The 15,715-nt window shown below is 44.4% G+C and overlaps 1 protein-coding gene across 6 annotated transcripts in view; it reads left to right on the forward strand.

The window, feature by feature from the left end:
- Window positions 1–15,715, forward strand: part of cadps2 (Ca++-dependent secretion activator 2) — a 130,162-nt gene that overhangs the window by 19,794 nt on the left and 94,653 nt on the right. For all 6 annotated transcript variants that reach the window (XM_028430403.1, XM_028430398.1, XM_028430399.1 and 3 more), the window contains exon 2: window positions 4,305–4,418. In XM_028430403.1, coding sequence (XP_028286204.1) covers window positions 4,305–4,418 — 114 coding nt within the window. The remainder of the gene's footprint in view (window positions 1–4,304; window positions 4,419–15,715) is intronic.

Below are 15,715 nucleotides of genomic sequence, written 5' to 3' on the forward strand. Positions count from 1 at the left end.
TGATGTGAACACTGTGCACACATCTGCTTATAGATTGTATCTGATCTCAAGAGAGCAGCAGGTTGATCGCTTCTCAGTCACAGGTGGAAGCTCTTCAGAAGAAGCGCTAAAGCAGATGTAGGAAAATATATGCTTCCCAGGCTGCACCTAAAAACACAGGGAGAAAATCTGATGAGCAAATCGTTACCATTAAACATCCATTAGGGCTTTTAAAGAGGTGGATCAGAGGCCCTCAGGCCCAGGTCTTCCTCCAGCACCCTGTCCCCTCAGGCCAGCTATGAGATGTAATCCCTCCTGTGAGAGTCCCGGGTCTTCGTCCTGTCTGTGCCTGGTAAATCTCTGAAGGGAGACCCCGCTAACGGGGCATCCTTATTAGGTGCAGCAGCTCTACTTCGAAGTATCTTTTACCCTGGATGAAAGATCAGAGCGGCCTGTACTTCATTAGGAGACGTTGGTCCTCCAGCGTAGTCTGGTCTAGTGTGCAGTGGTGGAGCAGCAGGGTGAAGACATCTGATGCCAGCGGACACATCAAGCTCATTAGGAAAGCTTGTTCTGGGGATGTCAGTCGGGATTGCTGACAGAACCTGTCAGTATCACGGTCTCATCTCCTGCGTGCTACGCTGGAGTCCCACCAGAGCCCATTCGGCTGTAGACTGAGACTGCTGTGAACCACTGCAGACCGCCACGAGGGGGTCTTTCTCATCAGTGGCCATCAAAGTCTAGAACTCCTCTCCCTTTAGTAGAGAGGAGAGGATAAGCTATGAATTTGAGTTCAGACTCTACCACAGCAGCAACAGAACTGATGAAACCTTTTCAGAAAACTGATGATTGATTTCAAACTATAGATGTAAACAATTAACTTGACTATGGATTAATTGTCAATAATCTGCATTTCCATTTGTATTTGTGAATAAGCAGGTCACAAGAAATACTTAGAAATTTGTTTCTTGCTTGTTAATTGATAAAGTCGTTCAACTAATGATTAATGAATGAATCAATAATTTGCATCCTTTTTCATTTTCATCAAATTTCTCACCTGATCTCTGAGGACTCTGACCCTGCAGAAGATTATCATTTAAGCTGCATGTATTCATGAGCCTGTTTTCTTAATCATTTTTCCAATTTAATAATCAGAAGCGCAGTTTAACAACCGACAGAGAGCTGTGCCGATGACCCATCTTCCTCCATACCACAGTATGCTTCAGCTGTTTCCTTGATAGATCACTGAGCTCTGCTGGTGCTCTACCTTTTTCCCCCCATGCATTGGGATTAGCTGGAGTTCAGGTGGACGTAGGTGCTGCATGCGTAGTGATGGTCAGACTCAGCCATCATTGAGGCTGACGTAACAAAAGGTTTGTCCACATTTATTTACAGACTCTGGGTCTGCAGAGAGGCCTCCTAATGAAACACTGAAGCTGCTTGGTTTTAGTAAATCCTGACAAAAGTCTGAATGTATCTCTGAGCCCCAGCTGGAGGGGGATATGAGAGGATTACCAGAGGATGCCTCACAGCAAAATGTTAAGATAAGAGACAAATGTTTGTTTGATTTTCTGGGTACAGTTAGACTATTTGTTGTTTTACTTGTTTTTTGTGTGATTCTGAGCTGCAGCAGTTTTTAAATCTATCTACTGCATCTTGTAAAACACAATCATTATGCATAAAAGGCACTTGTGGATAAATGTGCCGCCTTCTCTCAGGTTTTGTTGCCCTGTGTGGTAGGGAAATGAAAAACCGACAGCCGCTTACCCTCTGCACCCACTGAAAGCTTCAAGCTCCCTGAAAGACGCTGACCTGCTGACCTCAAAGTGGAGGGATGTTTTTGAACAGAGCGGCATGATTGTTGGGGAAAATGACACCTCCACCTGGATATTTTTTTACAGCTGATGGGGCAGCAAAGCAGCTCGAAAAAACCCCCAGAGATAAATCCATTTCCCGGACAAAGCTGCCAAGACGGGGGAAGCCACAGGCAGAAATACAGCTGAACTCTGACAAGTGGCTTTTCACAGTGCATATCCAGCTTCTTTTCTGGCTGTCACCCCTCATGTCGTGGACAGGAAGCCTGTGTACAGGGCAGGAGCCATTACTGCTGAAATAAGAGAGACAGGCTCCTCCAAAAAAGGCGTCAGAACAGGAAATGGTTTTAAAACTGCGGAGGATTTCTGTTCAGGAGAAGAAAGCACTTTGTGATGCTCTGAAAAGGTTACTGCTTAAAGGGGGTCCATCATCACGCTGCCTGTAAGACCAGGTTATCTCTAATAACAGTCACATGTTGTCTTGTTATGATATACTCTAAACAGCACATGACTCATGCAAGATCTGTGACATCACAAATCCATCTCGCCATGCTCCAAGTGCAGCTGAAGCACGGCTGGGTCAGACCAATCAGCATCATGTCTGATACGAGTTAGAAATAACCGTTCACAAAGACGTCAGGCTAACTGCTACTTGCTAGCCTTTAAAGGTCCCTGGCAGCTGAATCTGTGTCCTCTTTGACCTTATTGGTTGAAGTTAGCTCTATGTGGTGACTGACAGATGATTCGTCAAATCACCTGCCTCCTATTCTTTTGTGCTGCTGGTTGAGATCTGTGGAGCAAAGCTGCTGTGACTTATGACTTATGTTTGATGATTGTTGTTGTCATGTGACTCCTGGTCATATGTGCAACATGGCCTTGTAGATGCACTGAGGAGTGCGAACATTTTTTTAGTTTTTCACAGAATTTTTGTCCTTTAAATGATTCTTTTTAAGTGGTTGTGATGAAATTGAAATTAAGTGTTGAGAATATTCTGCCTGGTTTTATATGTGGTTTCTGGATGTCAGGCAAATCATATCGTGAACCAGCCTCACACACTGTTCTGATTGTGCCCGGCAGGTTTTGTTCACCTGTGTGTGTGTGTGTACCTTTCACTCCAGCGCAGCATGGGCTCTCCTTATCTCTAATGAACTGCGCTCCACATTTTCCACCTGTTAGATGAGGGTTGAGGCATTTTGAACTTGAGCGGTCAAATCCTGCTCTTTTTCATATAAATTCTCCCCCTTCATCCCCCTTCCTCCTCCTCCTCCTCCTCCTCCTCCTCCTGTTGTGGTTAAAGGCGAAACATAGCAGCAGAAAAGGCGAAGGAGCCCACACAAAAAGCTGTCAGCAGGAGATAAGTCGCTGCTCACTTTGTGTTACTGGAAATTGGCACTTTGACTTCCAGAATGTGTTTGTCGCTGGCTGTGTTGCAACAAGCGGAAGAATAATGGTTTCATTTTCCCTGGATGACGCTGTCTTTCTCACGCCTCGTGCATATGCAGCTCATGAGCTGCGGCTTCTCATGAAAACTTAAAATTCTCATACAACAATATACAATATGTCAGCTGCAGTCCACTGGACAGATATTACCCCAAACCCGTGACATTTATGGGAATGATTTTCTGCTTGACTGAACCATTCGATGAGAATTGTTCCTCTGCAGTAACAAAAAAAATACTGAGTACTGAGTGTACCTTGTACCATCAGTGGAATCCCACATTATACTGTGCAACATGGCAGCTAATCCAGACATACAGCCAGGCTCTTCACTGTTCTCTACGGGTTGGCTTCTGTGTTCAAAGCTATTTTTGTGCTGGAGATACTGGAGAAAAACTCAATCTATGAAGAGGTTAGAAGTTAAATAATGCTACCCAGAATGCACCGTCTGCGTCTGTCTCTTCCTGTTTCTTTTGGGGATCATGGAGTCTGGATCCAGCTCTCCTCTGTCAATGTGTGGACCAAAGCTGTCCTGTCAGATGTTTGTGGACTCTGCAGACCTGTCCGGGACCAGCTCACACTTCCCCCTCTTCCTCACACAGAGGTCTGATCCTCTCAGCTGTCTGCTGCTCATATAACGCCTGCAAAAACCTGCAGATTTGTAGTTTTACAATAACTTAAACTGTGGTGCTCAAACACTTCCTGCTCTTTACTATTCCACAACAATAAAGGAGTGCAATTTGAGACGGCAGCTGTGCAGTTAATGAGCTAAAATACTTTGGTGTGGCCCTTTTCAAGAATCTCCATTTGTTTGAAAATGTGTCTGAACTTTCTGGTCTAAGACAGATTGGTCTTCCTCTGTTGTTTTTGGCAGACTCTGTGTCCTAATGAGAGACATTTGTTTGATAATGAGACTCTGCTCCTCTGTAATGTCAGTGCCAGACTCTCCCACTTTAACAATGACTCTAATCTTGTACTTTTGTTCCCTTTCTCCTCTCCTCTTCCCTTTCTTTCTGTCTCTAATTGATTATCCCCTCATCTCATTTCTCCTCCTCCTCCTCCGTCATCTCACAGGTGAATAAGCAGCAGCTGCAGGCGGTAAAGGAGCGTTTTCTCGCCTTCCTCAACGGGGAAACTCAGATCGTTGCAGATGAAGCTTTCTGTAATGCAGTGAGAAGCTACTATGAGGTAAGATGAACAAAAGTGTTCTGTAAATCTCTCCTCCGCTGCTTCTATGACACAAAACATTAAAACAGTAAATACCCCACTGATGATTTACCTTTTGTAAAAGGCTACATGCTAACAAGTGGCTACATGTGTTCACAGACTGCCATTTAAACATCATCAAGGTGTTTGTACTGTAGAAAAGGTCAGAGCAGTACAGTTTTTGGTGGCGACGTTGTAGTCATGTGACTGTGCTGTGGTTGTTGTTTTATAGCGTAGCATTAGCTTTTAGCTTCTGGTGATTGTATTCAGGCTTTAAAGATCATACAGTTGTGTTCATTAGTGAAGCTTATCCTGCTGAACTAAACCTGTAAAGATCATAATCCAAAAGTCAATAGAGAAATAACATTGGACCCATGTGACGCTAACTTCCTGTTTAGCCTCAGATATCAGTCCCATCCCTCCTGTAATTTCGTTGTTGTAAATGTCATATCATTAAAAAGGATTATCCACTGAAAGCCTGACAGCCAATAACTGATGCTAGTTGACCATGACACAAGGTATGGTGGTTCACAGTGGTGTATCAAAATAATCCATAGGCTTAGTGACACACCTTTGGCTAAAATTAGTCAATAACTGCATGCGCGCTCTCCAGAAGACTCCTGTTAGGTTAACCCATTCGGTAGCTATTAGGCTGCTATAATCTAAACTATAGTTATGATTATTATAAAGTTTGTTTTTCCGATTCTTCATTTGTAGTGTTAACATCAAAACCTTTGACTATCAAGTGATATGTTGTTCTGCACTGACTCTGTAACCCAGGTGCTGCATTGTCATGTTACTATGGCTGGGACACACCACACGACTTTCCCAGTCTTAGAAGATTTTGAAAAGACTATGAGGACTCACTAACAGACCAGCTTTAGCAGATTTTTTTATGATGACACTCACACTCTTAACTGCTTCTGATGAGGGTTATGAGCACAGCAATTTGTTGTTTACCGTCCGCCAAATAAGTGAAAGAAAATGAAGAAGTGAACAAACATTGATGTCAGTCGGCTCACTGCTGCTGTTGTCTGTTCATATCTGCTAAGAAACAAATGGGTTTCTGACACATGTTTGATTGGCTGACTGTCCTAAAACAGAGCAGACTGGTGCAGACTTTGTTCCCAGCCTAAGTGTAGTCTTTGTAATAGTGAGACGTCTCTGCCCCAATGAGGTCAAACTAAAAAATACAATACTCCTTTTCATCCATTGATCCATTTTTTTCCACTTCGGGGTCTTAGACCTCCATCTCCTCCCACCTCCCCCAGCTCCTCCAGGAAGATACCGATGATGCACAGGAAAACCCAGAGCTATAATCTTACCTAGCTTGTCCTGGGCCCCGGGGCCTCATCTCAGTTGAACATACCTAGTGGGCATCCAAACCAGATGTCTGAACCACCTCGAAGGAAGAGGCAGCGGCCCTCCTCCGAGCTCCTCCCAGATAACTGAACTCTGAACAGCAGACCAGAGCAGAACCCACATTTCTGTAGATGCCACCAGTCAACAGTCTGTTGATCTCTCCTGCTCCATTCTCCTCCTACTTGTGAACAGGACCCTGAGATACTTGATCTAGTCCACTTGAGGCAATAACTTGTCCTCAACCCGAAGAGGCATTCCACTCACCAGATTTAGAGTGCTGATTCTCATCCCTGCCGCATCACACTCGGCTGCAAACCACTCTGAGAGCTGGAGGTCTCAAGGTCTCATACGATGGAGCCAACAGGACCATGTCATGTGACTTGATCCAGGAGAAGCTAGCTCTTGTCCACATTGTAAACATTTATTTCTCCTGTAGAGGTGGACGTTTTAACATTCTAACATGAAGGTTTTTGGAGTTGACTCAAGTCTTTAGTGGCCACTCGGGGAGCTGCAGGTTTTGGGTCTTCCTTCTTGGCCTCCTTTCTCAGCTGGGAGCTTGCTGTGTGTTCTTGCCAAAAGTAAAACCCTAAACATATACAGAGGAAGTCACTGATGAGGGGAGGTTTGCCATCAAACTGTATTCACCTCCTGCTACAGCTCTTCGTGCCTTCGACCTGCCTGGTTCAGGTCGTGGGCTCGATCCTCCTTCACACCTCTGATGACGGAGTGGTTGTTGAGCTTTTATGACACAAAGCAATGAAATATACTGCTGCCGTCAGGCTGGAACAGATTAGAAAATCGATCCAGCAGCTGTTGTGAGGGAGGTTTTCTTTCTTTTAGCGATGTGACACTGATTTCTCTCCAACAACTTTGCTCCCTCCGCTCTCACAGAGGCTGGAGAATTTTCAGATCATGTACTGTTTGAGTAAAACAGACACAGATTTTTATAATGTGCCGTTTTTTTTTTTGCTTCTCTTTGGAGCTGGAAACCTGTCGTCTCTGTGACAAACCTTCTCTGTCAGCTCCTGTTTTCATCTCACCGCTTTTAGGAAAAGACAGCTGTGAGGAGATATTGCAGTGAATTTCCTCACTTTTTTCGCTCTATTATCTGTCACCCCTTCTGCCTCCATCTCTCCCTCCTCCTCCTCCTCTGTCCTCCCCTCCTCTGCAGAGGAGATGGAGATCTTATCAGCTCTTGCAGCCCGTCTCCTTAATTGCCAGAGAGTGTGAGAGGAGGAAAGGGTGTCATGGAATTTCTTCAGAGAAGCTGCTGGCCGAGTGATCAAAGGCAGACGCCGGCCTCCTCAGTGGGCATCAGTGTCCTCGGGGGGTATCTGTCCACGTTTCAGCTGTCCTCCTGGGATGTCAGAGATCAGACATGGTCCACCCTGTGCATATATAATAACATCAGTAGGGATTTGCATTGTTTTTCAGTCATTGTGTAAAAAGATAGCAGAAAACAGACTGTGACTGCAGAGACAGCATAAAACAAAAGGGAAAGGCAAGTCTCTTGATTTAACAGTTCTCTGGTTAGGATGCCCCCTGGTGGCTACCTGATTTGAGTTGTCCTGGGCATGTTTAACCAAGACGAGCCCCAGGATGTTCTACTACATCTGCTCACATTTTGTAAAATGTACGCGAGCATGCTTTTTGGTCTTTTGTGACTGAACTGCAGTGAAAGCGCACAACATTCATCCATTTTCTAAACTGCTTCAATCGTCAGTGCTGCAGTAACAGCAGGTGGAGCAGGTGCAGCTGGGACTGTATGCAGCAGCTTCCTCCATCTCTTCCTGAAGGGTCTCCAGCAGCTTTTTAAAGGGCACCTGGGAGATGTAATCCCTCCAGTAGTTCCTGGATTGGTCTTGCTTGGGTGGCTGTTGCACCTCTAAAGCCACGAAGAACATCCTAACCAGGGGCCTGAACCACCTAAACTGTGGAGGAACAGTCCATATTCTTTGAGCATCCCCTGGATTTCCAGATTTCTCACCCGGTCCTGTGGAGTCTTCAGAGAAAACCTTTCTTCTGCTTCTCCTCTTGCCTCAGCTCCTCTTCACCAGTACCAAATCACTGCAGAGGCTCCACTCAGCCTGTGATGGCTCTCTCTGCAGCCCTCAGATGCACTCCTCTTCCGCATTTTTAAAATTATAGATATTGTTTTTGCTCTTGGAGTCAAATATTTTGTCATTCAAGTTAAAACATTGTGAGCTGGGCTGCTATGAACAGAAACTGGAGTCCCCGAGGCCACACGACGGTGTGTGTGTATATATATATACATACATTATTCATATGTTTCATTACAGGTGCAGAATATGAGAGACTGTTGATGATGCTGAGTCGTGCAGACATGTTTCTTAGACTCATTCACGCATCGTCTCTCAGATTTAACATAGCCTGCAGGTATTGTTGACTGTAAGGATGTGCAAAGAAGCAGCAACCAAAGAAATGGACGAACATGGGACCCTGATGTGGATGGAAGCTTCTTTACGCTTCTATATATGAAAGATTCCTGCCTAAAAAGATCCAGCATCGTTAGCAGGCATGGAGAGGAGGAGGAGGGATGGATGTGAATCATCAGCAGAGGAGGAGGAGGAGGAGGCAGAAACTCTGAACTGGAAAACCAGCAGGAAGTGAGACAGCTGGAGAGTCAACAGGGTTTTACAGCTTTCAAACTGATTTTCCTTCTCACACAAAGACGGCATTATCTTAAATGCTGATTTCTTTCTGAGAAGCACTTTAACTCCTCTGCTGCATCAGCATAGGATTTGTGTGTGAAGTGATCCACTTCATATCTTCATAAACACAAAAGTTTCATCTCAGCCTCGTAACAAGCTGCTTCTGCAGCCTTGAGGCCGTCAGACGGCGAACAGGCGGCGAGTGGAAGCAGTAACATCACCAAGAAAAAACAGTCTGTGATACAAAGATTTTTATCAGAGCTGGGTCAGCGTGGAAAAAAGAAGAAGGCAATGCCTGGGTGAAACAAAAGATGCACAAGGAACACATAAACAGTTTGTGTTGCACTCGTGAGTCAGTCAGCCTGACGAACAGGCTGTTGCTATAGATGCTGTTCTAGTCTCCATGGAGGAATCCAGCAAGATTTAGGTTTTAATAAACATTTGGTGCAAAATTATTGTGTAATTAGTGGTAGCATGGTCATGCTAACTCAGCTCCAGTCTGTCTGACCTGTGCTCTCTGTTCAGTGTGATCAGTGGTTTGTTCCTTGCTGTGCAGCCTCTGTATGACTGTAGACTCTGACAGGCCTGGCTCCTCCAGAGTGCTCCTGACTGGTCTGGATGTTGTGAAAGGCTTCTTCTTCATCATCGTCATCATCGTCATCATGGACAGAGTCCTGCTCTCCTCAGGTGTCTTCTGTGGCCTTCCAGGTCTCTGCTGTTGCTGAGCTGTCAGTTCAGGAATGTTCCAGACTGCTGTATTGTCCACTCTCAGTGCCTTGTGTCTCTCTGATGGGTTTAGTTTGTTCTTCAGTCTGATAACAGCCTCCTTCACCTGCACACACACCTCTTTAGACCTCATGTTGAGAGTGAACTCTAAACCATGACACGATTAGTCATGGAGTAACGAGGGGAACAGGACACACCTGGACATGCTGCTGCTCGTCAGCCATTTGTCAGTGTTCCAATTTATATAAAGCAGACTGTATGTGTAATCTCATTACTCCCAGAGTCATTGAGTATTCTGAGTACTGATCAGAACACTGTATCTGTCCACCCTGCACTCTCCTCCAGAGTGAGACCTCACCACACCCGCCTGGGGGGGACGACTATAGACATGTTATTACTGTCTGTCTGTCCTGCAGGCTTAATGGCAGATCCTGCCAACTCTGTCTCATACCACAGCACACGTCCTCCTCACTGTCCCTCACACTTATTAATTACCAAATAGTCAGCTGTTTTGGATACCATCACCTCTCCACTGTTGTTTTTCTAATTAGTGTCTTGTCCATAAATCAGCCTGCGCAATGAAGTGAAGTCTGTTGTTGAGACATGTTTCGTATCTGTTTCCACAGTCAGTGAGGATATCATGCCAGGAGTCTAACTGTGAGCTGCCTGCTTACCCACCCCACTTTATGTTGACTCACATGTGACTAGCGGACAAAGAGTATTTGGCTGATCTGCAGATTTTCTACAGCTGACGTGAGTGAAGAACTGGTTTGTAGTGGCTACATATATATAGTGCAGGTCTTTAAGTTGCAGTGAAAGGTGTGTGAGCACGCACACTGACTGAATGTGTGACAGGAGGATGAAACATGGAATCTGTTTGGGTTTCAGGATTTAAAAATCACAGTTTTAGTTTAAAGAAGGTGAGGAGGAAAAAAAACACGCCCTGTAATCACATCACAGGAGACATCATTCATGAGATCACTAATAAGAAAGAAGAAGTCCCTGTTGTTGTCATTGTTAGCATGTCTGCGGCTTTTTACTGTCGCCATGACTGCAGTTAATTTAGATGGAAACACGAGGCGATAAAATGCTTCTCCCAGTGAGTGACACAAAATTAAAGCCCCTCCTTTATATCTGTAATCCATCCATCTCGCAGAGTGCAAGATGGAGGTAATTAAACCACTTCACCTCTCTGTGGAACAATGGAGGAATGAAGGTTTCATTTCCTATTCCTCATCTGGTATTCTCTCTCTCTCTCACACACACACACACACACAGACAGGAGGAATGAATATCTAAAGACATCCTGAAGTGGCCAGAGTGAGTCAATAACAAACACCTCTGTAGTGACTGGTCAATAAACTCCTGTTGTGTCATCAGTGCTGTCGTTCAGGTGATATTCAGGCCAACAAAGATGTTGGTCTGCATGTCAGAAACCAGTTTTAAAAGCAGCAATGTTAATGCATTATTTTATATATGGGGTGCATTAATGCCAGCTGAGCTTCAAAAGCCTTGAAGCTAAATAAAGATGTATGTCAGTAGTCAGGGTGTTCGGGATCACTGCTCAATGTTACTAATAATTTTTTACCCTCTCTGAAATAGTGAAACAGGGCAATGGAAGGGACGTGGCTTTGAGTATTGACTATAGAGGTGACAATACCACTCATAGTCAGTGGGGATGTCCTGATCAGGTTTTTTTACCTGTGAGTCCGAGTCATTTGATTTTGAGTATCTGCCGATCTGAAAGTTTTAGGGTTCTCCAGAAAGGCGAATGGCAGGCCAGTCATTGCGATCATTTCTGCTGTCTTGGCAGTGCTGTCCTGCCTGTTACTGCTCGTGGTTTGTGTGTGTCGAGAGGAATGCACGCCACTACACCAACCACCCATTTCCACTGCCGCAATACTTCAAACTGGCCAAAACGCATCGCCGCAGACTATAAATACTTCATCCATCCCCAAACTGGAAAATTTCGCAAATAAAATGGCTCATCTGAGTCTTGAACCCAGGAGCTCGCACACCCAAAGGGACAGTCATACCCCTAGACTACACACTACAGAGAGTCATTGATAAGATTAAGAAGAATAAGAATACCTTGATTCTGCTTGATTCTACCTGATCAAGTCTAAAACCATAAAACTGGGGCCGATTTGATCACGATTACGTGATCGGATCTGGACATCCCTAATAGTCAGCAGCAGTTATATGCTAACATGTGAGCAAACTGTGGTGAGAGCACAACATTACCTTTATTAGCTAACATCGTTATTATCAAACAGCTCCCCAGTTTGCCTCTGGTTCTCCTCACATGGCAAATTAATTTCATGCTGATGACTGTTATTTCTTCTGGTTCCTGTTTGTTTATCATCTTGAAGCCTTGCAGGTTTAGAATTATTAAAAAGTTGTGGTCCACCCTATTCATGTTTTCCACCTCTGCAGTGCTGTTACCATCCAGATTTATTATTGTTTCCTTTAATGAAGCTTTTGTGATGCCGGGACCGAGCTTTAAATGCTGTTACAGTGCACATAGATTTAAATGTCTAATGTTTTATCCTGCACAGTCATTCGGTGGGAGTGTTAACCTGGGTGTTGCTCTTTAAATGTTCTCAATATTAATAAAAGACGCTGGCGCAGACAGACATGTCATCATTCACTCGCACTGTTTGCAGTCCTTTGTGCATCATTTATAGTGGCTTGACAAGAAAATGGTGATCAGGAGACAATAGTAGCTCAGGCTGCCAGCCAGCTAATCAAGTAGTCAATCAAAGTCAATTAAAATGCAGATCTCTTTTTCTTTGAGTGATTATTTTGTTCAATGAAATGTAAAAAAAAAAAACATAAAGCATCTAATTATTTTGGAGTTTTGCTGCTCATGTCTGAGGAAAAAAACGTATCCAAACTATCTCGCCATCTGTGCAGGGACGAAACACAGCGGAGTAACGGGCATTTATATTTATGAAAGCTGCAGGTGTGAGACCTGTAATTTAGCGCTTTAAGCAGCTGGAGTCCAGCACTTCAGATGTGTGACATTTCTGGAGCCCAGCAGGAAGCCGCCACCGCCGCCACTGCTGCTCAGACTGTAAGTGGCTGCTGCTCCCAGAGCCTCCTTTATTTAACGGTGGATTTCTGGCTCGCCTCTTTGACCTCAGGTCTGCTCTCACACCGTCAGTCTGAATGGTAGATGAGACGGCAGGGTAATCTCAAGAAACAGCACGTGAGCATCACGGGGTCAACGCTTTTGGAAAACAAGTCGGATCAATATCTGTGTTCTGTGAAAGATCGATGGCGTCTGAAAATCTTGAATCTTTGTTCTTTGGCTGCTGATCCTGGAAGTCAATTGTAATGAATTAATCAGAATTACTGTAAACATTTGAAGGTTTGGAGAGAACAAAACTTCAAACTTCATCCATCCAGTGGTCTGAAACCTCCCCACAAATACAGCCCATCAACACCAACGTGTCCCCAAGAAAACAACATGCTTCATTTAGTTGATAATGTCATAACTGAACATATCCGCCAACCTCACCCAATCATGGTACTGATATGACTGTGGAGGTCCATGTTAGGCTGCTGGGGGTTCAGGGTTTAAGTTAAAGACACAAATTCATAAGGAGGCGTCCAGACCTCTGTCTCTGAGCCACGTCTCTGTGGGGACAAAGAAGCAGCAGTCTCTGAACTCCCTCCGCCAAGTCCGGATAGGAGACATTTATTCAGGGAGACATCGGAGCTCAGGATGCTTCGTCTTCCTTAGAGTTAGATGTACAGTTAGCTGGTTAGCATGCTAGCTTCAATCATAAGGGTTGTTGTTGGATGACTCCTATACTGGACAATGACACTGCTAACTCCGATTCTTCTGTTGCTGGATGCTGCACCATCCAGTGGCTGGTTAAAATGCTAACATCAGGATCTGTCTCTGCAAAGCAATATAGAAACATCTGAGGCTTAAATGTCTTCAAATGTTTATAGAAGTATACTCCTGCATGTTTAAACCTGGATAGTTGACATGTTGGTCCTCAGCAGCAGAGGCAGCAGGATGTGCAACACATCTTTGGACGCTGTCTGTAGTTCACATTAATAATAATACACCATGTGAGAGTGTAAACATTTCTGTCTCTGCTGTGACAAAAACATCATAATATCCCACAACTGAATGTCTGATTAGCTGCTTTTTATTAAGCCACCTGTCATACAGAGAGGCTGTGAACACATCAGGAGCCCGGCCTGCGGGCACGCATGTGTTCCCCTGTGTTCCTCTGTGTGTGTGTGTGTGTGTGAGTGGGAGGCCTGTTACTGTCGTCGTCTGTTTGCTTTGATACAAGTTTCACATGGACGCCTGCTAATGCAGCATGAAAGTGGATTTACGCTCAGCCGAGGGGGAGTGTGTAAACGTTTGAAGTGTGTGTGCAGGCAGTTACATTACATATATGTTCATTTGAACATTCTTTTATCCATGCCTGTTTCTGTTGTGGATGCAGCACAGCTTTTAAAAAGACGTCAATCAAGGTTGATACCATCAGAAACAGTGATAGATGACTCCTCTAATTATCCAATAAATGGACACGGAGCCAATCAGAATTTGACAGCAAATTACATCACAGATAGATTATATAGGCACTAATAATACACTGTAATGATGAAACATGTATATTTCCTGTACAAAGATGGAAATTAATGAACATTCTTTACTAGTGTTTCAAGCCTTTTGGAGCCTTCAGGCTTTACTTTAGTGGATTTCCCAGCATCAATATCAGGTATATAAAAATGTTAGGAAACCTGATTCTACTAGGGCTGCAACTAATTATTACTAACTATTTTAATTAGGGATGTCCTGATCCGATCATGTGATCGGAAATCGGGCCCGATTAAGTGATTTCAGATTCGATCGGAATCGGACATTACCTCCCGATCAGGACTCGGATATATATTTATTAAGGCTGTCAAAGTTAACGCCTTCTATGCAGGGTGGATCTGTGTCTTGTAGTGTAGGGGTATGACAGTTGCTTTTGGTGCAAGAGGTCCTGGGTTCCAGACTTCGATCTCCCAGTGTGGCGGCAGCGACACACACACACACACGCAATGAGTGCCTTTATAGGGAATCCTGAAAGTATCGGATCAGGACTCTGTATCGGTAGATACTCAAAATCAAATGACTCGGACTCAAATAACTCAGACTCGGACTCGAGGGCAAAAAATCCTGATCGGGACATCCCAAATTTTAATAGTCGACTAGTCATCGACTACCCTAATGACTAGTCGATGTCGACTAGTAGGCGAATCACTCCCCCTAGCAAATGTGTTACACTTGCATGCCATGCGATGACATCACTAATGACCCGTCAACTACTGAATTAGTTGTCGACGATTTTTGCCGGCGACTATTAGTTGATTAGTCGACTAGTCGTTGCAGCCCTAGATTCAAAGATGTCAAAGTTCATGGACCACTGCTTCTTTGGTAATTTGAGCTGATAATTGATTATTTTACTTCTTCTACTGAAGGCGGCCATATTGATGTTTTCTTTCAGTTTAAATGAGGTGGACTGTCAGAGGCAGTGTGGCTTGCTTACTGTTTTAGAGACCCTGCACTGTACATTTAGGGAGGGATAAAAGAAGCATGTGCTGCTCTCAGGCAGCTCAGTATCACACAGTGTGTTTTTTTCTTTTTTCTTTTGATGCATTCTGTCACCAGTTCTTTTGGTACCTTTTATTTTACAAGTGGTAGCAAGTCACAACTTTCAGCCAATGCATCGTTAAAAGCTAGCAAGTAGCAGTATGTGAGGAAAATATGCGTGATAAACTGCTAAGTTTAGCTGAACCGAACCAGCAGGCTGTTTAATTTGAGGCTTCTGATTGGCCAGCGTCGCTTCAGAGTTCATGTTGCATCCCTGCCATGTGTACATCCGGACTTGTAACAACATAGCAAACTCGCTCCCTCAGTGGGCATTTGTAGGGATTCAACAGTGTTTCTGTGATGATTCCTGAAGGAAATACTGAGGATCATCTGTGATTAGAGGACAGCTGGAAATGTCAGCGGTCTTTTAACGTGATAGGCTAACGGGTCGCTCGATTTCACAGCAGAAGGAACACTGAGTCACCATCACCTCCCACATGATCAGCCGAGCAGGAAGCAGCAGCTGTGTGGGATCATTTGGAGAGAAAAGGGAAATGTATGAGTATAAATGATCAGACGTGTGTTCTGTGTGCCCTCACAGTGAACGAGCATGCGCTGCATGTCAGCAAGTTAAGTCTGATTACTGTAAACAGGTCGCACTCGCATACGTTCAACTCATTCAAACACAGCATGCAGCAGAAGAACGCCTTCTGATGCTTTCTGATGGTTTTCCTAAAAAGCAACAAGTGACACTAATACCTATAATTCTAATGCAACTAATTATTGTAAGGGACCGCCCTGGACGTTGACCAATCCAGAAGTGGTGGCGCCTTCCGGTTCACTTCCGGTTCCTCTGTGAGATTTTTCCCGCCATCGGGACTTGGCCACAACCAGTTTTTCCGGTGGTTTCCTGG

Source organism: Parambassis ranga, chromosome 19, assembly GCF_900634625.1.
Source record: "Parambassis ranga chromosome 19, fParRan2.1, whole genome shotgun sequence".
NCBI lineage: Eukaryota > Metazoa > Chordata > Actinopteri > Ambassidae > Parambassis > Parambassis ranga.